Source organism: Heterodontus francisci, chromosome 20 (assembly GCF_036365525.1).
Source record: "Heterodontus francisci isolate sHetFra1 chromosome 20, sHetFra1.hap1, whole genome shotgun sequence".
NCBI classification, from domain to species: Eukaryota; Metazoa; Chordata; class Chondrichthyes; order Heterodontiformes; family Heterodontidae; genus Heterodontus; species Heterodontus francisci.
In genome coordinates this window covers 44,683,630-44,708,034 of record NC_090390.1, presented here as the reverse complement: position 1 = coordinate 44,708,034, position 24,405 = coordinate 44,683,630, and the positions used below count along the sequence as shown (strand labels likewise).

Sequence of the window (24,405 nt, the reverse complement as noted above, 5' to 3'; positions counted from 1 at the left end):
ACTCATACAATCTGTTTTTATATTGCTGGCTTACTCTCAAGTTCTATTTTTTCCCTTTTTATCAACTTTTTGGTGGCCCTTTGTTGGTTTCTAAAACACTCCCAATGCTCAGACTTGCTGATATTTTTTGCAACATTGTAAGCCTCTTCTTTTAATCTAATACTCTCCTTAACTTCCTGAGTGAGCCATGGATGTGTCTTTCTTGCCGAGTTTTTGTTTTTGAACGGAATGTACTTTTGTTGAACCCTTTAAATTGTTTCTTTGAAAGTTTTTTCAAGTGCTGTAATCTGCAAGGCTAGGACCAAATGCCGGAAGGTGGGATTGGAATAGATGGATTGTTTTTTGGCCGGCACAGACACGATGGGCTAAATGGCCTCTTTCTGTGCCTTAAACTTTCTATGATTCTATTTTCTATGATCTATGATTCCCTCTGTTCATTTACCGCCATACCTTCCAGTCTATTTACCCAATTAACCTTAGCCAGTTCTCCCCTCATACCTTTGTAATTGGCTTTGTTTGAGTTTAAGATTCTTGTTTGTGATTGGAGCATGTCACTTAACATGAATTTCAATGGTATTATGATCACTATTTGCCAGTGGAAATTTTATGATTACATTGCTTATTAACCCTGCTTCATTACAGAGTACGAGATCTAAGATAGCTTTATCCCTCGTCGGTTCAACAATGTATGTCTCCAAGAAACTGTCATGAAAACATTCTACAAACTCATCTTCTAGACCACTGTTGCCAATTTGATTGTCCCAGTCTGTATGCCGATTTAAAGTCCCCCACAATTAATACGTTACCTTTTTTACACGCTCCAATAATTTCCCGTTTAATGTTCTATCCAATAATATAACTACTATTAGGGGGCCTGTAAACGACTGCCACCAGTGTTTTCAGACTCCTATTCCTAATTTCCACCCAAACTGATTCTACTTCATGATCTTCTGAGGCCAGATACCTTCTTATTAATGTCCTTATGTCATCCTTTACTATCAGGACTGCCCCTCCTCCTTTGCCAATCTGTCTGTCTTTCCAAAATATTGTGTACTCTAGAGTATTCATTTCCCAACCTTGATTTCCTTGTAACCATGTCTTAGTAATGGCAATTAGATCTACATCATTTACTCTATTTAGATTAGAGAGACAGCACTGAAACAGGCCCTTCGGCCCACCGAGTCTGTGCCGACCATCAACCACCCATTTTTATACTAATCCGATACTAATCCCATATTCCTACCAAACATCCCCACCTGTCCCTATATTTCCCCACCACCTACCTATACTAGTGACAATTTATAACGGCCAGTTTACCTACCAACCTGCAAGTCTTTTGGCTTGTGGGAGGAAACCGGAGCACCCGGAGAAAACCCACGCAGACACAGGGAGAACTTGCAAACTCCACTAGTGCCACTAGTTCATCTATCTTATTACAGATGCTTTGCGCATTCAGATAAAGGAAATTTCATTTCATTTTTTGACCTCTATTCCCTGCAATTACCTTGTTTCCCGACGTACAATTTTTGTTAACCTCTCTGCCCCTTCCTGTCCCATTCTGTTGGGAGTTACTCACATCACTATTCTGCTCTGATGCCCTGACCTCTCTGTTTGGATTTCTAAATTTCCCTTTACCTCAACCCTACCCCCCGCAGCCCCCCCACCACAACCCTGTCAGTTTAAAGCCCTGTCCGCAGCCCTAGTTATGCGATTGGCCAGGACGCTGCTTCAAGTGAAGACCATTCCAACAGAATAGCTCTCTCTACCCTGAGTACTGATGCCAGTGCCACAATAATCAAAACCCTTTCTTCCCACACCACTCTTTGAGCCACACATTTAGTTCTCTAATCTGCTTGACCTTGTGCCAAGTTGCACGTGGCTCAGCTAACAATCCGTAGATGATAAAAGCAAAATACTGCAGATGCCGGAAATCTGAAATAAAAACAAGAAATGCTGGAAATACTCAGCAGGTCTGGCAGCATCTGTGGAGAGAGAAGCAGAGTTAACGTTTCAGGTCAGTGACCCTTCATCAGAACCATAGATGCTGTTTAGTTTGGACCCTAACTCCTCAAATTCTCTAAGCAGAACATCATTTCTGGTTCTACCTATGTCATTGGTTCCCACATGGACCATGACAACTGGGTCCTCCCCCTCCCACTCCAGGTTCCTCTCCAGCTGCGAGGAGATGTCCTTAACCCTGGCACCGGGCAGGCAACACAGCCATCGGAGCTCCCAGTCGCGGCTGCAGAGAACGACAATGAGGAATAGTTCACTTTTGTCACAGTTGCCTAGGATGTCATTTGTAACTTTGATAAGAGTCATTTCAGTCCTGTGACCGGGCGGAGGGATTTAAGTATGGAGTTTCAGGAAGGATGGAACGCAGGTACAGCAGGTGATAAGGAAGGCAAATGGAAGGTTGGTCATTTATTGCAAGGGGAATAGAATATAAAAGAAGAGAAGTTTGCTGCAGCAGTACAGGGCCTTAGTTAGATCACATCTGGAGTATTGTATACAGTTTTGGTCTCATTACTTCAGAAAGAATAAAATTGCATTAGAAGCAATTGAGAAGGTTCACTTGATGGATTCCTGGGATGAAGAGGTTGTCTTATGAGGAGATTTGTGAGACAACAACACATTCAAGGACATAGGAGAGAAAGGGAGTTTGAAGATGGGATGGTTGTTTACAAGGACAGAAGGGTCAGGGTGGCTTTTGAGGAGAAGGGTAATGATGGCAGATTTGAAGAAGCAAGGGTCAGTACTTGAGGAGAGTGGACCATTAGCAATATCATACGAACATACGAATTAGGAGCTGGAGTAGGCCATTTGGCCTCTCGAACCTGCTCCACCATTTGATAAGATCATGGTTGATCTGAATGTGGCCTCAACCCCACTTTCCTGTCTGGCCCCCATAATATTTGACTCCCTTGTCTATCAAGAATCTATCTAACTCAGCCTTGAATATATTCAGTGATCCAGCCTGTATTGCCCTCTGAGGAAGCGAATTCCACAAACTAATGACCCTCTGAGGAAAAAGAAATTCTCTTCGTCTCTGTCTTAAATGGGAAATGCCTTATTTTTAAACTGTGTCCCCTCGTTCTAGTCTCATCCATAAGTGTAAACATCCTTCCAGCATCCACCCTGTCAAGTCCCCTCAGGTTCTTATATGTTTCAATAAGATCACCTCTCATTCTTCTAAACTCCAATGGGTATAGGCCCAAGCTGTTCAGCCTCTCCTCATAAGACAACCTCTCCATCCCAGGAATCCATCAAGTGAACCTTCTCAATTGCTTCTAATGCAATTTTATTCTTTCTGAAGTAATGAGACCAAAACTGTATACAATACTCCAGATGTGATCTAACTAAGGCCCTGTACTGCTGCAGCAAACCTCTCTTCTTTAATATTCTATTCCCCTTGCAATAAATGACCAACCTTCCATTTGCCTTCCTTATCACCTGCTGTACCTGCGTTCTAACTTTTCGTGAATCATGTACCAGGACATGCAGATCCCTCTGTACCACAGAGTTCTGCAATCTCTCTCCATTTAAATAATAATCTGCTTTTCTATTCTTCCTACCAAAGTGGACAAGTTCACAATTTCCCACATTATACTCCATCTGCTAAACTTTTTCCCACTCACTTAACCTATCCCTGTGTAGCCTCTTTGCCTGCGACTTTGTCTTGGCGATGGGGATCTCGACCACTGGCAAAGCATTGGCGAGAGCTCCGCATCACCTCTGGGGAAGGCCCGCCAAATCAAGTGCCAATTAGGCACTGAAGTGGACAGCGGCGGGCCTTCCCCGGGATCAAGGACCCCGGCAACGGAAGCCCCACTTTCTGAGAGCTGCTGGCCAATCAGAGGCCAGCAGCATTTTAACTGAGCAGCGCCACCATGGAGGTGGTGGCTGTTACCGGTGGAGCACTCATCCAAGGCCCTGGATCCAGGCCACAGGTAAATCAGGGCAGGAAGAGTTTCTCGGGGTGGGGGTCACGGCAGAGAGGGCGTAGGGGGGTCAGCAGCAAGGGCCCCCCACTTCCCGATGCTGGGTCTCTCGTTCAGACACAAAGTGCCTTTTAACAAGGGAGCCATCGCACCCCGCCCCCCCCCCCCACCAACCCCAGTGCCGGCAAGCATCCTGCCCGGGTTTGCTTGGTGTGATTCGGCAATGGGCCTGGCCGCTGCTGGGCTAATTCCGGCGGGGCGGGATGAGGCCCTTAATTGGACATTAAGTGCCCCTTAAGAGCCTCAATTGGTGGTGGGGGGGTTGGGGGGCGGGGAAGGCTGTTCACAGGCCTTCCCGTCCTGGACTTAATTTGGGCGGGGGCAGGAAGTTGGTGGGCTTCCCACCACCATCCTGCCTGATTATATGCTCTCCCCACCTCTAAACCCACGCACTGGAGTGCATAATATGCCCTCTTGACAACATACCTTCCTATCTTTGTGTCATCTGCAAATTTGGCTACCATACATTCGGTCCCTTCGTCCAAGTCATTGATGTATATTGTAAATAGTTGAGGCCACAGCACTGACCCCTGAGGTACTCCACTAGTCCTATCCTGCCAACCTGAAAATGACTCATTTATCCCTACTCTCTGCTTCCTGTTAGCTAACCAGTCCTCTATCCATGCTAATATTTACCCCCTACTCCAGGAATTCTTATTTTGAGTAGCAACCTTTAATGTGGCACTTTATCGTATACCTTTTGGAAATCCAAGTACCACATCGACAGGTTCCCCTTTATCCACGTTGCTTGTTACTTCCTCATAGAAGTCTAATAATTTAGTCAAACATGATTTCTCTTTCACAAAACCATGTTGACTTTGCCTGATGGCATTATGATTTTCTAAATGTTCTACTATAACCTTAGCATTTTCCCTATGACAGATGTTAGGCTAACTGGCCGAAGGTTTCCTGCTTTCTGTCTCCCTCATTTTTTGAATAGAGGTGTTACATTAGCTATTTTCCAATCCACTGGAATTTTTCCAGCATTTAGGGAATTGTGCCAAAATTGGGAGAGCTGTCCCACAGACTAGTAAAGCAACAACCTGACATAGTCATACTCATGGAATCATACTGTACAATATCCCTGACACCACCATCACCATCCATGGGTATGTCCTGTGGCACTGTGGTATACAGTCGGGAGAGAGTTGCCCTGGGTGTCCTCAACATTGACGCAGGAGCCCATGAAGTCTCATCGCATCACATCAAACATGGACAAGGAAACCTCCTGCAGATTACCACCTACCGCCCTCCCTCGGCTGATGAATCAGTGCTTCTCCATGTTGAACACCAGTTGGAAAAAACACTGAGGGTAGCAAAGGCACAGATGGACTCTGGGTGGGGGACTTCAATGTCCATCACCAAGAGTGGCTCGGGAGCACCACTACTGACCGAGCTGGCCGAGTCCTAAAGGATATAGCTGCTAGACTGGGTTTGCGGCAGGTGGTGAGGGAATCACCAATCCTTGATGCCACACTCGGTCAAATGTTGCCTTGATGTCAAGGGTCATGTTTTTGGTCATGTTTGGACCAAGGCTGTAATGAGGTCAGGAGCTGAGTGGCCCTGGCGGAACCCAAACTGAGCCTCAGGGAGCAGGTTATTGCTGAACAAGTGCCTCACCAATCTACTTGTCGCAGATGCATCTGTCCATGACAGTATTAGTAAGAATGACCACTGCGCAGTCCTTGTGGAGACCAAGTCCCGTCTTCACATTGAGGGTATCCACCATTGTGTTGTGTGGCACTACCACCATACGAAATGAGATAGATTTTGAATAGCTACTCAAAACTGGGCATCTATGAGGCGCTGTGGGCCATCAGCAGCAGCAGAATTGTATTCAACCACAATCTGTAACCTCATGGCCTGGCATATCTCCTACTCTACCATTACCATCAAGCCAGGAGACCAACCCTAGTTCAATGAAGAGTGCAGGAGGGAATGCCAGGAACAGCACCAGGCATACCTAAAAATGAGGTGTCAGCATGGTGAAGCTACAACACAAAACTACTTGTATGCCAAACAACTGAAGCAGCATGCAATAGACAGGGCTAAGTGATCAACCAACGGATCTGATCTAAGCTTTCCAGTCCTGTCATGCCCAGTCATGAATGTTGGTGGCTAACAGGAATGTTAGGCAACTAACAGGAGGAGGAGGCACCACAAATATCCCCATCCTCAACGATGGGGGAGCCCAGCACATCAGTGTAAAAGACACGGCTGAAGCATTTGCATCCATCTTCAGCCAGAAATGCCGAGTGGATAATCCACCTCGGCCTACTCCTGAGGTTCCCAGCATCGCAGATGCCAGCCTTCAGATAATCCAAGTCACTCCACATCATATCAAGAAAGGACTGAAGGCACTGGATACTGCAAAGGCTGTGGGCCCTGACAACATTCCGGCAATAGTACTGAAGACTTGTGCTCCAGAACTAGCCACACCCCTAGCCAAGCTGTTCCAGTGCAGCAACAACACTGGCATCTAGCCAGCAATGTGGAAAATTGCCCAAGTATGTCCTGTACACAAAAAGCAGGACAAATCCGACCTGGCCAATTACTGCCCTATCAGTCCACTCTCAATCATCAGCAAAGTGACGGAAGAGGTCGTCGACATGCTATCAAGCGGCACTTGTTCAGCAATAACCTGCTCACTGATACTCAGTTTGGGTTCCGCCAGGGCCACTCAGCTCCTGACCTCATTACAGCCTTTGTCCAAACATTGGGGTGACACAGTGGTGCAGTGGTTAGCACCGTAGCCTCACAGCTCCAGCGACCCGGGTTCAATTCTGGGTACTGCCTGTGTGGAGTTTGCAAGTTCTCCCTGTGTCTGCATGGGTTTCCTCCCACATGCCAAAGACTTGCAGGTTGATAGGTAAATTGACCATTATAAATTGCCCCTAGTATAGGTAGGTGGTAGGGAAATATAGGAACAGATGGGGATGTGGTAGGAATATGGAATTAATGTAGGATTATTATAAATGGGTGGTTGATGGTCGGCACAGACTCGGTGGGCCGAAGGGCCTGTTTCAGTGCTGTATCTCTAAATAAATAAAAGAGCTGAACTCCAGAGGTGAGGTGAGAGTGACTGCCCTTAACATCAAGGCAGCATTTGATCGAGTATGGCATCAAGGAGCCCTTGCAAAACTGGAGTCAATGGGAATCGGGGGAAAACTCTTCGCTGGTTGCATTCATACCTCCCACAAAGGAAGATGGTTGTGGTTGTTGGAGGTCAATCATCTCAGTCTCAAGACATCACTGCAGGAGTTCCTCAGGGTAGTGTCCTAGGCCCAACCATCTTCAGCTGCTTCATCAATGACCTTCCCTCCATCAGAAGGTCAGAATTGGGGATGTTCACTGATGATTGTACAATGTTCTGTACCATCTGTGACTCCTCAGATACTGAAGCAGCCCGTGTCCAGATGCAGCAAGACCTGGACAACATCCAGGCTTGGGCTGTTAAGCGGCAAGTAACATTCGTGCCACACAAGTGCCAGGCAATGACCATATCAAACAAGAGAGAATCTAACCATCTCCCCTTGATGTTCAATAGTATTACCATCGCTGAAGCCCCCACTATCAACATTCTGGGGGTTACCATTGACCAGAAACTGAACTGGACCAGCCACATAAATTCTGTGGCTACAAGAGCAGGTCAGAGGCTGGGAATTCTGCAACTCCCCAGTGGCTGTCCACCACTACAAGGCACAAGTCAGGCGTGTGATGGAATACTCTCCCCTTCCTTGAATGAGTGCAGCTCCAGCAATGCTCGAGAAGCTCGACACCATCCAGGACAAAGCAGCCTGCTTGATTGGCACCCATCCACCACCTTCAAAATGCAATCCCGTCACAACCAATGCTCAGTGGGAGTAGTATGTACCATCTGCAAGATGCACTGCAGCAACTCACCAAGGCACTTTCAACAGCACCTTCCACCTAGAAGGGCAAGGACAGCAGATGCATGGGAATGCCACTACCTGCAAGTTCCCCGCCAAGCCACACACCATCGTGACTTGGAACTATATCGCCATTCCTTCACTGTCGCTGGGTCAAAATCCTGGAATTCCCTTCCTAATAGCACTGTTTGTGTACCTTCAACCTAAGGCCTGCAACAGTTCAAGAAGGTAGCTCACCACCACCTTCTGAAGGGCAATAAGAATGCTGGCCTAACCAGCAACGCTACATCCCATGAACGAATTAAAAAAAGTCTTTGTTGATTGAATCTGCAGGGATGACTGTTATGGTGTGAACTTAGGCTAGTTACCCACTATTCTCACGTTAAAGGTTAGCGTTTTTTCAATCAGGAGTAACTGAGTTTTAACAGCATACTAAGACAATTACAGCTGAATAGCCCCTCCGGCCCTGAAAAATTAATTTGACAAGTGTGGAGTCTCATTCCCTCAGGAGAAAATTAATGTTGCAGATTAAAAAAATAACTTTCTTGAAATTTTCTGTTTTGCTGTTTTATGTCCTTTCCCTTTATTCCATATGTATGTCCCAGTCATTAGAACATAGAACAGTACAGCACACTACAGGCCCTTCGGCCCACGATGTTGTGCCGAACCTTTAACCTACTCTAAGATCAAACTACCTACCTACCCTTCATTCTACTATCATCCATGTACCTATCCAAGAGTCGCTTACATGTCCCTAATGTATCTGCTTCTACTACCACCGCTGGCAGCGCATTCCAAGCACCCATCACTCGCTGTGTAAAGAACCTACTGCTGACATCTCCCCGAAACCTTCTTCCAATCACCTTAAAATTATTCCCCCTGGTGATAGCCCTTTCCGCCCTGGGAAAAAGTCTCTGGCTATCCACTCTTTCTATGCCTCTCATCATCTTGTACCCCTCTATCAAGTCACCTCTCATCCTTCTTCGCTCCAATGAGTAAAGCCCTAGCTCCCTCAATCTTTCTTTGTAAGACATGCCCTCCAGTCCAGGCAGCATCCTGGTAAATCTCCTCTGCACCCTCTCCAAAGCTTCCACATCCTTCCTATAATGAGGCGACCAGAACTGAACACAATATTCCAAGTGTGGTCTAACCAGGGCCTTATAGAGCTGCAGCATAACCTCGCGGCTCTTAAACTCAATCCCCCTGTTAATGAAAGCCAACACACCATACACCTTCTTAACAACCCTATCAACTTGGGTGGCAACTTTGAGCGATCTATGGACATGGACCCCAAGATCCCTCTGTTCCTCCACACTACCAAGAATCCTGTCTTTAAGCCTGTATTCTGCATTCAAATTCGACCTTCCAAAATGAATCACTTCACACTTTTCCAAGTTGAACTCCATCTGCCACTTCTCAGCCCAGCTCTGCATCCTGTCAATGTCCCGTTGCAACCTACAACAGCCTTCCACACTATCCACAACTCCAGCAATCTTCGTGTCATCGGCAAACTTGCTAACCCAGCCTTCCACTTCCTCATCCAAGTCATTTAAAAAAATCACAAAGAGCAGAGGTCCCAGAACAGATCCCCGCGGAACACCACTGGTCACCGAGCTCCATGCTGAATACTTTCCATCTACTACCACCCTCTGTCTTCTATGGGCCAGCCAATTCTGTATCCAGACAGCCAACTTTCCCTGTATCCCATGCCTCCTTACTTTCTGAATGAGCCTACCATGGGGAACCTTACCCAACACCTTGCTAAAATCCATATACACCACATCTACTGCTCTTCCTTCATCAATGTGTTTTGTCACATCTTCAAAGAATTCAGTAAGGCTTGTGAGGCATGACCTGCCCCTCACAAAGCCATGCTGACTTTCTCTAATCAAACCATGCTTTTCCAAATAATCATAAATCCTGTCTCTCAGAATCCTCTCCAATAATTTGCCCACTACCGACGTAAGACTGACTGGTCTATAATTCCCAGGGTTATCCCTATTCCCTTTCTTGAACAAGGGAACAACATTTGCCACCCTCCAATCATCCGGTACTACTCCAGTGGACAGTGAGGACGCAAAGATCACCGCCAAAGGCGCGGCAATCCCTTTCCTCGCTTCCCGTAATATCCTTGGGTATATCCCGTCTGGCCCCGGGGACTTATCTATCCTCATATCATTCAAAAGTTCCAGCACATCCTCCCTCTTAACCTCAACCTGTTCGAGCATATCAGCCTGTTCCACGCTGTCCTCACAAACGACCAGGTCCCTCTCACTAGTGAATACTGAAGCAAAGTATTCATTTAGGACCTCCCCTACCTCCTCCGATTCCAGGCACAAGTTCCCTCCACTGTCCCTGATCGGCCCTACCCTCACTCTGGCCATCCTCTTGTTCCTCACATAAGTGTAGAACGCCTTGGGATTTTCCTTAATCCTACCCGGGACTTTTTCATGTCCCCTTCTAGCTCTCCTAAGTCCATTCTTCAGTTCCTTCCTGGCTACCTTGTAACCCTCTAGAGCCCTGTCTGATCCTTGCTTCCTCAACCTTAAGGAAGCTTCCTTCTTCCTCTTGATTAGCTGTTCCACATCCCTTGTCATCCAAGGTTCCTTCACCCTACCATCCCTTCCTTGCCTCATCGGGACAAACCTATCCAGCAGTCGCAGCAAGTGCTCCCTAAACAACCTCCACATTTCTGTCGTGCATTTCCCTGAGAACATCTGTTCCCAATTAATGCTCGCCAGTTCCTGCCTAATAGCATTGTAATTCCCCCTCCCCCAATTAAATATTTTCCCTTCCCGTCTGCTCCTGTCCCTCTCTTTGACTGTAGTAAAGGTCAGGGAGTTGTGATCACTATCACCGAAATGCTCTCCCACCGAGAGATCTGCCACCTGGCCTGGTTCGTTGCCAAGCACCAAGCCCAACATAGCCTCCCCTCTAGTCGGCCTATCTGCATATTGAGTGAGGAAACCTTCCTGGACACACCTGACAAACATTGCTCCATCCAAACTATTTGCACTAAGGAGATTCCAATCAATATTAGGGAAGTTGAAGTCACCCATGACAACAACCCTGTTACTTCTGCAACTTTCCAAAATCAGCCTCCCAATCTGTTCCTCCGTGTCTCTGTTGCTATTGGGGGGTCTATACAAAACTCCCAACAAAGTGACTGCTCCTTTCCTGTTTCTGACTTCCACCCATAATGACTCAGTAGACAAACCCTCCTCGACGACCTCCCTTTCTGCAGCTGTGATACTATCCCTGATTAGCAATGCCACTCCCCCACCTCTTTTACCTCCCTCCCTATTCCTTTTGAAACATCTAAACCCCGGAACATCCAACATCCATTCCTGTCTCTGTGATATCCACGTCTCCGTAATGGCCACAACATCGTAGCTTCAAGTACTGATCCATGCTCTAAGTTCATCACCCTTATTCCTGACACTTCTTGCGTTAAAATAGACACACTTCAACCCATCATACTGGCTGCAACTTTGTTGTGTCAATTGTCTAACCTTCCTCACAGACTCTCTGCACTCGGTCTCTGCCTGTTCAACAGCTACCCCATCCACTGATCCGTAGCTCCGGTTCCCATCCCCCTGCCAAACTAGTTTAAACCCTCCCGAAGAGCTCTCGCAAACCTCCCGCCCAGGATATTGGTGCCCTTCCAGTTCAGATGCAACCCGTCCCTCTTGTACAGGTCCCACCTTCCCCAGAAGGTATCCCAATGATCCACATATCTGAATCCCTCCCTCCTACACCAGCTCTGTAGCCACGTGTTCAGCTGCACTCGGTCCCTGTTTCTAGCCTCACTAGCACGTGGCGCCGGTATCAATCCTGAGATTACTACTCTGCTCGTCCTGCCTTTTAGCTTCCAACCTAACTCCCTATATTTGCTTTTCAGTTCCTCATCCCTTTTCCTAGCTATGTCATTGGTACGGATATGTACCACGACCTCTGGCTGCTCCCCCTCCCCCTTAAGAATCCTGTAGACTAGATGCGAGACATCCCTGACCCTGGCACCCGTGAGTCAACATACCATCCGGGATTCTCGTTCGCTACCACAGAATTTCCTGTCTGTTCCTCTAACCATTGAATCTCCTATCACTATCGCTCTCCTAGTCTCCCCGCTTCCCTTCTGAGCCACTGAGCCAGGCTCAGTGCCAGAGACCTGGCCGCTGTGGCTTTCCTCTGGTAGTTCGTTCCCCCCCAACCGTATCCAAAACGGTATACTTATTATTGAGGGGAACGGCCACAGGGGATCCCTGCACTGTGCGCCTATTCCCTTTCCCTCCCCTGACGGTCACCCAGCTACCTTTATCCTGTAACTTAGGTGTCATTACTTCCCTATAACTGCTCTCTATCACCCCCTCAGCATCCTGAATGATCCGAAGTTCATCCAGCTCCAGTTCCCTAACGCGGTCTGCGAGGAGCTGGAGTTGGGTGCACTTCTCACAGGTGAAGTCAGCAGGGACACAAGTGGTGACCCTTACCTCCCACATCCTGCAAGAGGAGCATGCAACTGCCCTAGCTTCCATCCCCTCCGCATTAAATTGAGAACAGAGATTAAAGAAAAAGGAAAACCTTACCTTGCCAAACCCTCCACACAAGAGTCCTTTTTTTTTTGGTTAGAGGAGGAGGATGGGTGGGAGACACTATAGGAGTAGTGTTTCGGGTTTAGCCACTGTCCGAATATATAAGTTTACTTACCCAGCAGTCCCCGTGTCCGCCGAAACAAAAGCTATGTTACTTTAAACTGTAATTCACCTTCCCAGCTGCCACCTCGCTCGCACTATCGCTGATCCAAAAGAAGCTGCCGAAACAAAAGGTAAGTTACTTTAAGCTGAAACTCACCTTCCCAGCTGCCACCTCGCTCGCACTATCGCTGATCCAAAAGAAGCTGCCGAAACAAAGGTAAGTTACTTTAAACTGAAACTCACCTTCCCAGCTGCCACCTCGCTCGCACTTTCGCTGATCCTGTACAATTACTTCCTGTACACTGATTTAAATGTAATTTATATTTCTTTTTTTTTTACTTCCTACTTTGCTGTTTTCATGTCTAAGTGAGGATTCTTCAATCTTATTGGTTGAACAGCTTTCATGTTGCTTGTCCTGCTCACAGACTCCACAGATCCCCCGTGATTTTTTTTGTTGCCTATGTTGTATTAGGAGCATAGGAAGTGGGGTAGCGCATTTTGCCCTTGAGCCTGTTCTGCCATTTTTTAAAATCATGGCTGATCTGTGACCTATCTGCACATACCCACCTTTGTCCCATATCCCTTAATATCTTTGGCTGACAGAAATCTATCAGCCTGAGATTTTAAATTAACAATTGACCCAGCATCAAATGCCATTTGCAGTAGAGAGTTCCAAACTTCTACCATCCTTTGTGTGTGGACGTATTTCCTAACTTCACGCCTGAAAGGCCTGGCTCTAATTTTTAAGCTATATCCCTTTGTGATCGACTCCCCAACCAGCAGAAATAGCTTCTCTCTAGCTACCCTTTCTGTTTCCCTTAGTATCTTGAAAACTTTGATTCAATCATCCTTTAATCCTCTAAATTCAAGGGAATACACCCCTAGTTCGTGTAATCTCTCCTTGTAACTCAACCTTTAGAGTCCAGCTATCAATATGGTAAATCTTTGCTGCACTCCTTCCACAACCAGTGTATCCTTTCTGAGGTGTGGTGCCCAGAACTGAACACAGTACTCCAGGTGCGGTTAAACCATGGCTTTGTATAGCTGTAGCATAACTTCTATATTATGGTTGTCACACCCACAAGGTATTATTCATTTTTTTTCCCCAAAGATATGCCTTCTGCCAATTTTAGCATTTCTTTCTCACAAGCTGGTCTTGGCCTTGATTTACACTCTCATCCAAAGAATGGCACCTCTGGCAATGTAGCACTCCCTCAAAACTGCACTGGAGCATCAGCCTAAATTATACTCTCAAATCAAGGAATAAGACTTGAACCCACAGTCTTCTGACTGAGGGAAGAATGCAACCATTGAGTCAAGTTGATGTTTAGAAAGGAATAAGAAGGGAAACAGAACTTTTTTTAATAAAAAGATAATAGTGTTATATGCAGTTTAATACAGAGAAGTGTGACATGCTGCATTTTGGCAAAAAGGATAGGGAGAGGCAGTATAGACTTAATGGCACAGTTCTAAAGAGTGTGCAGGAACAGAGGGACCTGGGGGTTCATGTGCATGTGAAGGTGGTAGGACATATTGAGAGAGTAGTTAGCAAAGCATACGGGATCTTGGGCTTCATAAATAAAGGTATCGAGTACAAAAGCAAGGAAGTTATGCTGAACCTTTATAAAACTCTGGTTAGGCCACAACTAGAGTATTGCATCCACACTTTAGGAAGGATGTGAGGGTCTTTGAGAAGGCGCAGAGGAGATTTACCAGAATGGTTTCAGGGTGAGGGATTTTAGCTGCAAGCTTAGGTTGGAGAAGCTGAGGTTGTTCTCCTTGGAGCAAAGAAGGTTGAAGGGAGATCTGATAGAGGTGTACAAGATTATGGCAGGTTTAGATAAGGTAGACAAACAAAAATTGTTGTGATTAGCCAATGGTACAATTACTACAGGGCACAGATTTAAGGCTTTGGGCAAGAGATACATGGCGGATGTGAGGAAGAACATTTTTATGCAGTGAGTGGTAATGACCTGGAACTTGCTGCCTACGAGGATGGTGGAAGCGGAGACAATCTATGATTTCGTAAGGAAATTGGATGGGCACTTAAACTTGCAGGGATATGGGGATGGAGCAAGTGAATAGCACTGACTGGATTGCTCTATAGAGAGCGGATGTGGATTTGATGGGCCGAATGGCCTCCTTCTGTGTCCGAAGAGCCATAGAGTCTTAACTGGCATGTGCATTAGCTACCAAGGAAGACCATTATAGTGGGTAATATAAATTATTTCAAAAGGTTGTTGGGTATGTTTCTGGAGAAAAGGGAGTGCGGAATATTGTGACATAGGATGGATAGATAAGTTTGATTCCCTATAAAAGGTAGGAACTGAAGAGATCTAAAGGTCTTTTCAAGTTCCTTAAATTTCATTGCTTGCTTTCCACAGTCACAATTTCACAACTTTTCAGTCAATTTTCTTTTAACTATTTCCAGCATCACCAAGTATTCATCACGTCTACACACTGTCAAGTTTTATATAACTCTTATCTCACTTGCTCATCTACAATACGGGTTCACCAAAGGAATATGAACAGATTTTCAGGAGCAATACCCAGGCAGGATAGCCACGTCACAGGATCTGATGGGTTAATTTATGAGTGACCCAGTAGCACATTACCAGGTGCCTCGTACACGAATAAGATGGACCAACCAACATAGGAATACTGTTCCTTCTTCCCCTTCCACTGAGTGTACTATGGCTAGAAGTGTAATATTTCTTCCTCCTGTAAACATCTGATTTTGCAAAATTGGCTTTTTGTGGGGGGAAAAACATAGAGTTCAAGCTCAGTGTGCTGCAAGGCTGCTGTTATGTTTAAAGCCTTTTTAGCAATCGCAAATGAAAATTGTACACTATCAAATTTAATCACCTGATTCTTTTTGTGATTATTTTATCAAATTTCAATTTATTTGAAGTATTGTGAACTATGAGGAAGATAGTGATAGACTTCAAGAGGACAGAGACAGGCTGTGGAATGGGCAGACACGTGGCAGATGAAATTTAATGCAGAGAAGTGTAAAGTGATACATTTTTGTAGGAAAAATTAGGAGAGGCAATATAAAATAAAGGATACAGTTCTAAAGAGGGTGCAGGAGCAGAGGGACCTGTGGGTATATGTGCACAAATCATTGAAGATGGTAGGGCAAGTTGAGAAAGTGGTTAATAAAGCATATGGGATCCTGGGCTTTATAAATAGGGGCATAGAATACAAAAGCAAAGATGTTATGGTGAACCTTTATAAAACACTGGTTCAGCCTCAACTGGAGTACTGTGTCTATTTCTGGGCATTACATTTTAGGAAGGATATGAAGGCATTGTAGAGGGTGCAGGAAAGATTTACATGAATGGTTCCAGCGATGAGGGACTTCATTTACATGAATAGCTTAGAGAAGTTGGGGCTGATCTCCTTGGAGAAGAAAAGGTTGAGAGGAGATTTGATAGAAGTGTTCAAAATCATGAGAGGTATGGACAGAGTAGATAGGAAGAAACCGTTCTCTTTGATGAAAGGGTCAAGAACCAGAGGGCACTGATTTAAGGATTTAATATGGAACTCTCTCTCCTCCAAGAAGCTGTTGAGGCTCGGTCAGTTGAAAATTTGAAAACTAACGTTGAATCACTTTTGTTCGGTAAAGTTATTAAGTAAGGGATATGAAACCAGGGTAGGTAAATTGAGTAAATTGATCCAGTTAATTGGTGGAACAGGCTCGAGAAGCTAAATGGCGTACTCATGTTCCTATAGTCATTTCTTTGGGAAGGGTAGATAGCAGTGTTCCTGCTAAACTGTGTGGGTGCAGGGCTGAGCAGCACCCTGAAAGTTCCCACACAGGACTTATTTTGGGCCAATAACGCATGTGCGTGGCTGCACAAAAAAATTTAAAGGGACCTTGTACTAAAAAAAAAATGAGCCACGCACAGCAACTAAATTTTGAAAGGAACATTGGTATATAGTTTTCTATTTCTGTTGTAAACATGTAGCGTGACATTATGTATTTCAGAGAGAAGACTCCGAATCTAAATGCAATATTTCCCGAGTTGACATCTTATGACATGTCCATTCAGACAAAGCGAAAGAATGAACTTAGATTGGCTGCACTGAAAGAACACAAAGAAAAGCAGGCATTTATTGAACAGAGGAGAAAGTGAGTACAGAATTCTTTTGCACTCTTGTAAGTGAAATTGTGTGTTTTTCACTGGAATGATAACTAGCTGAACGCTTTAATCAGGCTATTTTCATTAAGGGCTAAACTTTAAGTTGAGGGCCAAGAGTTTGCTGCACAGCAGACTTAACAAAGTTCACCTTTTTAGTAACGTTGACATATTTATCCAGTAGAATTTTTTAGTTTTGTTTAAGCTTTCAAAATGCATTAAAACTTTGAATTAAAACAATGTTTTGGTTGTGACCAATTTATAATGAAAGGCAACGTGATGATCTTGAATTTAATCAAATGTGGTTAAATAGCTAGTTTGAATAGACATAAATCCATTTTCTGTCTAACTAGAATTTGCTTTATTCTAACTAGCATTATGAAAATTTAAGTGCTTGTGCTAAATAGACCCACAGATTTATGACTTAGAAATCAAATTCAGTAGTTATTACAGAGCAACAGTTTATTTAACTGCTACAGCATCTGTCGAGTCTTGACATTTTCTCCGACCATTGCATTTTGTTCCATGATTTATGTTGATGTGACGTCATGCACCATACTGATTCAATGGACCAAATGTCCACTTTATGTGCTGTACAATACTATGATCATGCCAGTATTTTGCCCAAATTGGACTTGCACTATGTTATAATTTTGTTCATTACAGACCCAAATTTGCCAAAAAGATGTTGGTTGAATGAAGAAATGTTGCATTTTTAAGGAGTGTATGAATTCTGCTTGAGCTCATGAGTTGTTCAAACAATGGCCCGGATTTTGTGCTCAGTGGTGAAGGAACGGTGCTCGGCATTCTTTATGCTTACAGCTGCCCACAAACTTTTCCTGGGTTTTTCAGTGGCAATGTGTGGTAATTAGAAATCCTTTTCAGTGTGGTGCCCTTTACAGGGAATCTGTGGCATGTGTGAGCAAAACAAGCAATAGCTTGGCTCTTCAACCAATTAAATTGAAGAAGCCTCATTGAGATATAAGCAGAGTCTGAACAAGCAAGTATAAATTAGAATATTTAATTCAATGTAAAATTCTGTGCAGAAAACAAAATGAGAGGGAAAGATTGAATTGGGAGAGAGAGAGCTAAAAGCGACCAAGTTTTTTTTAACATTTCCAACAATAATTACAATTACATTCTGATGGAATGAGAATCCACAGTTGTAAAATTAAATTTTCAGGGCCAGAGAGGTTGTTTGGCAGTAATATAGATGTATCACGCTGTTAAAATTTTGCTTACACCTGAATACACCAGCCTTAACTTTTTTTCTGGTGTGATTAGTGGGCAACTAAGAGATAAGTACAACAACTTCATGTCCTTACATTAATTTCAATGCCAGGTCCCTCAATCGGTGAGATATTGTTAAAGCACAGCGTGTGGAAGAGCAAGGTAATTCGGACTGCAACTTCCAGATTTCCACATTTAACTGTATGTGTATAGATGCCAAAAGTTGCTGTCAGATTTAATCCATTATAATAGTCAATGCTGATCACCTCACTGTTATTCTTAACGCAAAATCTGAGCCATAGTATCGCATCAGGACTTGTGTGGTATTCCAATGGACAAATAATTTTAATTTTGTTTTGTTTTAGAAATTTGTTTAAATAAGGAAAGTTGAAAGAGGGACCTATATGCATCATTAAAAAGAACACAGAAGTTACATGCTATGATTCTACATTTTATTGCATTAAGAAGTGGAGGTAATGGGTTTGAATGCAACTCATGAAAGCATGTTTTTATTTTTATTAGCTTCAGGGATTTTTTGATACTTTCGCAATGTTTGTAATTTGATTTGAAGATTTTAATTACTGGGGCTCCTTTCAATTTCGACACCCTCCTCCATTTTACCAGAGATACAATGAGAGCTGAGTAATGCAATATGCCTTTCAGTTGTCTGGATGTTCTGCTTGTGCACTTTCCAACCTTCCTACCTATTAAAATGAACAGACGTCACCAGAAGAGGTGGGCTGCAGGGTGATGGCATCTGTTGGAATTCCCACCATTTCTGTTTCTGTAGACCTCAATGCTAAGTATGCCTGCATCATGCACGCCAGCATTGTGTGTCAGGATCAGATTCTAACAGGAATAGGGCTCATAAATTTGTTAGCTGTTAATTATTAAATAAACTGTTGAATTGTCATTGGGAAAGTGACAAATTTAAAGGACAGTAGTTCAACTTTCATTGTAGAAAGATAATTCCCACCATTTTCCATAGACTGGGATAGTAATAGTGTGAAGGGCAAGAGTTCCTAGAGTGTGTTCAGGAAACTTTTCTACAAAAGTATGTTGCTAGTCCAACAAGAAAGGAGGCACTGCTAGACCTGGTTCTTGGGAATGAGGTGGGCCAAGTGGATCAAGTATCAGTAGGAGAGCATTTAGGGGATAGTGATCACTGTATCATAAGGTTTAGGCTGGCTATGGAAAAGGACAAAGAGCAATCCAGGGTAAGCATAATTAACTGAGGGAAGACCAACTTCAGTGGGGTAAGAATGGAGCTGGGGCGAATAAATTGGAGTCAGAAGCTGGCAGGAAAATCAGTAGATGAACAATGATCCACCTTCAAAGAAGAGATAGTTCGGGCACAGTCAAGGTATGTTCCCTCGAAAGGGAAAAGTAGAGCAAACAAATCCAGACCTCCCTGGATGACAAAAGAGGTAGAGATTACGATAAAGAAGAAAAGGTGTGCTTATGACCGATGCCAGGTAGAAAATGCCAACGAGAACCAGGCTGAAAATCGAAGGTCCAGAGGGGAAGTGAAAAAGCAAATAAGAGAAGCAAAGAGAGAGCATGAGAAGAGACTGGCAGCTAGCATTAAAGGAAATCCCAAATTTTTCTACAGGCATATAAATAGTAAAAGGAGGAGTGGGGCCGATTAGAGACCAGAAAGGGGATTTACACATGCAGGTATAGGGCATAGCTGAGGTATTAAATGAATACTTTGCATCTGTAAGTCAGACACTAGAGGGGTTTAAAATTGATAAAAAGGAAGTAATAGGTAAGTTGTCTATACTTAAAGTGGATAAGGCACCAGGACCAGATGAGATGCATCCAAGGATACTGAGGGAAGTGAGGTTGGAAATCGCAGAGGCACTGGCTGTAATTTTTCAGTCTTCCTTACACTCCAGGCTGGTGCCAGAGGACTAGAGAATTGCAAAGGTTACACCCTTGTTCAAAAAAGGGTGTAAAGATAAGCCCAGCATCTATAGGCCAGTCAGTTTAACTTCGGGGGTGGGAAAGCTTCTGGAAAAAATAATTCAGGACAAAATCAATAGTCACATGGACAAATGCGAGTTAATTAAGGAAAGCCAGCATGGATTTCTTAAGGGAAAATCATGTTTAACCAACTTGCTGGAGTTTTTTGAGGAGGTAACAGAGAGGGTTGCATTTGATACAGTGCCAAACAACAGACTTGTGAGCAAACTTATAGCTCATGGAATAAAAGGGACAGTAGCAACATGGATAAGAAATTGGCTGAATGACGGGAAACAAAGAGTAGTGGTTAACGGATATTTTTCGGTTGGAGGAAGGTTTGTAGTGGAGTACCCCAGTGATCAGTGTTGGGACCCTTGCTTTTCCTGATATATATTAATGACCTATACCTTGGTATACAGGGCACAATTTCAAAGCTTGCAGATGATACAAAACTTGGAAGCATTGTGAACTGTGAGGAGAATAGTGTAGAACTTCAAAAGGACATAGACAAGTTGGTGGAATGGGCAGACAGGTGGCAGATGAAGTTCAATGCAGAGAAATGTGAAGAGATTCATTTTGATAGGAAGAACATGGAGAGACAATATAGAATAAAGGGTACAATTCTAAAGGGGGTGCAGGAGCAGAGGGACCTAGGTGCATAAGTCATTAAAGGTGGTCGGACAGGTTGAGAGAACAGTTAATGAAGCATACAGTTTCAGGTTCTTTATTACTAGAAACATAGAGTACAAGAGCAAAGAAGTTATGTTGACCTTGTATAAGACACTAGTTCAGCCTCAGTTGGAGTATTACATCCAATTCTAGGTGCCACACTTTAGAAAAGACAGGGCATTGGAGAGAGTACAGAAAAGATTCACGAGAATGGTTCCAGGGATGAGGAATTTCAGGTATGAAGATAGATTGGAGAAGTTAGGACTGTTTTCCTTGGAGAGGAGAAGACTGAGAGGTGATTTGATAGAGGTATTCAAAATCATGAGGGGTCTGGACAGAGTAGATAGAGAGAAACTGTTCCCACTCGTGAAAGGATCAAGAACGAGAAGGCACAGATTTAAAGTATTTAGTAAGAGAAGCAAAAGTGACATGAGGAAAAACTTTTTCACGCAGCGAGTGGTTAAGGTCTGGAATGCGCTGACTGAGAAAGTGGTGGAGGCAGGTTCAATTAAAGCATTCAAAAGGGAATTAGACAGTTATATCCAAAGGAAGAATATGCAGGGTTATGGGGAGAAGGCAAGGGAATGGGACTGAGGGAATTGCTCTTTCAGAGAGCCAGTGTGGACACAATGGGCCGAATGGCCTCCTCCTGAGCTGTAACAATTTATAGCTTACTTTAACACATTACTCAGTTAACACTCAAAATATATCCTTGAAAATGTGTCATTGTTTCTCAGCATTGGTATGTGCAGATTCCAAACCCAAAATATTGTAAGTTTGAATATTATATTTTAATTTCATAAGAGTCAGTACTTTTCAGACAGATAGCAAGGTGCTTTGAAATGAACTTTACAAAGTTAAATCCAATTGCCAGAGTGCCCCAGAGACAATAATTTAGCTGGTTCTGGCAGTGGCAACAATACCTTCTTGATGTTGCCGGTTTAAACCTTTTAAAATAAAGAACTTGTGTTTATATAGAGCAGGTTGTTCCAAGGTGCTTCTCAGCTAATTAAGTATTTCTGAAATGTAGTCACTGTTGTAGTATAAGAAACACATTAGGCAATTTGCACACAGCAAAATCCCACAAACAGCAATTAGTTAAATAACCAGATAACTGTTTTACTGATCTTGATTCAGAGAACATCAGGAATACTCCCTTCCTGTTCTTTGAATGGTGCCATTGCATCTTTGACATCCACCTGAGAGCAGCCAGTGCCCTGGTTTAACATCACATCATCCTTATCCCCACAATAACCCCTATGCACTTCCTGTCACACATTCCCCTCTCCCCTTTCTACTTCACCCCCGTCCCCCATCTCGTGTTATGATTTCTACACCCTCCTATCATACCTACCCTACCATTCCACCACCCTAATTTTCCCATTTCAAAACTTTAAAAGTGCTAGTTTTTTTATTCAAGTTCTTAAGCAGTTAATACTGTATTTAATCACTTACCTTGTCATCATGAAAGATGCACTTCCTTTCTGATCTCTCACATTACCTGTGGTGATAAATATAAACAGTTTGGGATCTGGTACTAACTGTGTGAATGTGAGATTCAGGACTTAGGTGCACTGCACAAATCTCGCATATATGCAAATTCCCTCTGTTGCTGAATCCATCACGTAATATAAATCAAGTAGATTTGGCACAACGGAAACTGGAAAGTATTACTGAATGCTAGATAAGATTTTCAAAGGCAGTGAGGAATGCTGCCATGCGTCAAGAAGACAATGTGCAAGCTTATCTTCTACCGGCAAAAATATCAATTGGAAATTAAATAGAGTTTTAAATGTCATAAACATCCCCTCGTCAGATTTTTAATTCACTCTAAGGTTTTAGTCATTTCATCAAAACTGTGCCGCAATCTTGGGCATTTATTAAGAATATAAATGTCTTATAATTTTCAAAGTTTCTGATGTTGGAAACAATACACAGTTTCATGTGACCTAAATGTTATATATAAAAGTACTAACTGGTTTCAGTTGGAGTCCCTGCAGCATTCAGATCCGCACCTTAAATCAGTTGTTGAATAGAGCATTTAGCTTCAAGCGTTTCTACTGTAGTTTAAATTAGCATCCCATCTGATTTCACGTCAAGCCAAAGTGCATAATTTATTACCTAAAATCATAGCCCGAGTTGGGGTTTTTGATTAAATATCATTTATCACCAGACCTGAATTTGCCTTTATTTTATTTTGATTTCATCATTAATAGGAGTAAGGAGAATTGTACTTATTTACAGAGACCAGAAAGCATTGAAGGATTGGAGGGATCAAGCTAAGTTAATACAGGAAAAGAAACAAACAGAAAGAAAGCAAAGGTCTGTGCATGCAACAGAAAGGAACAAGGTACTGGCACACATAAATATTTCTACTGTTGCTTTCAAATGAATTTGTTTATCATTTTCCAAAATAGGTGCGTTTTTACTGTGTTAGATAGTGAAGCTATTTGTTGTATTTCAGTTTATCCTCAAGAAAATAACAACAAAGCAATCAAAACACAAGGATAGGTTTTCTGAGTCATTGCCCATGACAAGGTACTTGGTTCACTATGAGCAGTAGCAAGTCTGGTACCTTGTGCAGAAGATGGATTGAATATCTACCCAGTGACAAACAGGATCAGCTTTTTCATTATGTTGAGCAATAAAATAAAACTGATATGACCCAGTTCAAATCATGCACTACAATTTGAATTTGTTCAAATATCATTGTCTAATCCAATCCTAGGAGCCTGCTCCCTGATGATGACCATCATTGTAGCACCCACTACTGGAAGAAAAGAAGTAAAGATAGAATAAAAGTAACTTCACAAGCCTATTGTGTGTACAGTACATATCTATATATTAAAATTGTGTAGACCACACACTTCCTGTTCACAAACCTTATTTCCATGTTTTTATATCATCATTGAGCATTACCAATCCATATATAAACATTCGTAATGGAAGCCCACCTGTAACCATTCATAAAGGCAAAAAAACCTATCCAAACATGTAAACTTTTCACCATCATGATTTGTTGATAAATCAATCAAATCACTCAATGCTTTTTGCAGTAAATTAGGTATGAAAAAATATGAACTGCTTGCAAGCAGCACCTGTGATTGTGGTTTCTTTGTCTTTAATTTATTTTCTAATATTCACCATTGTACATTGAAAATGCATTTCATTTTTTGTCACAGTTGTCTTCTGTAGAAAATTCAGTTTACAAATCTGAATTCTAAACCATTTTTGACACGCTGATTTTTTTATAAGAACTTGGAAAATAGGCTGATAAATTAGCAAACTAACTAAAAATGCACTAAAGGATGAAGTTTCCATTGCTGTTCTCTTGGAACATAATTTGAGTATCTATTGGGAAATTATGTATCCCTAGCTTGTGATTTTTCCATTCATTACTTGGATATGCACAGTTTTCAATAATATGTTTCCGGCATGCAACAGGAACACACAGGCGGTACATCCACCCTGAAATGCATTAATGTAAGAATGTGAAAAGAGGAACCAGAGATGATGGGAAAAGCAGTGGGTTGCAGAGCGAAACTCACAGACACAAAAGGCACCACGGATGGATCAGGAGGCTGGAAGTTGTTGAGAGAATTGCCATAAAAGTTTGGGACTTGATGGTCCAGAATAGACCATGGGAAGTTTGGGTCCCATTCTCTTAGATCCATTCCCTACAAAGCTCTCAATGCTGCTTTTTAATTGGGTGCATCAAGTAGACATACTGATATGCCAGGACTTGATACTGGCAGAAGTGTTGCCCAGTTTAATTTAAAAGACCACAAATTTGATATTGTCTATTTTTTTAAAA

At 43.1% G+C, this 24,405-nt stretch overlaps 1 protein-coding gene across 2 annotated transcripts in view; it reads left to right on the top strand.

Moving 5' to 3' along the window:
- Positions 1-24,405, top strand: part of LOC137380604 (leucine-rich repeat-containing protein 27-like) — a 130,475-nt gene that overhangs the window by 85,981 nt on the left and 20,089 nt on the right. For both annotated transcript variants that reach the window (XM_068052680.1, XM_068052679.1), the window contains 2 exons: positions 16,577-16,720; positions 22,836-22,941. In XM_068052680.1, coding sequence (XP_067908781.1) covers positions 16,577-16,720; positions 22,836-22,941 — 250 coding nt within the window. The remainder of the gene's footprint in view (positions 1-16,576; positions 16,721-22,835; positions 22,942-24,405) is intronic.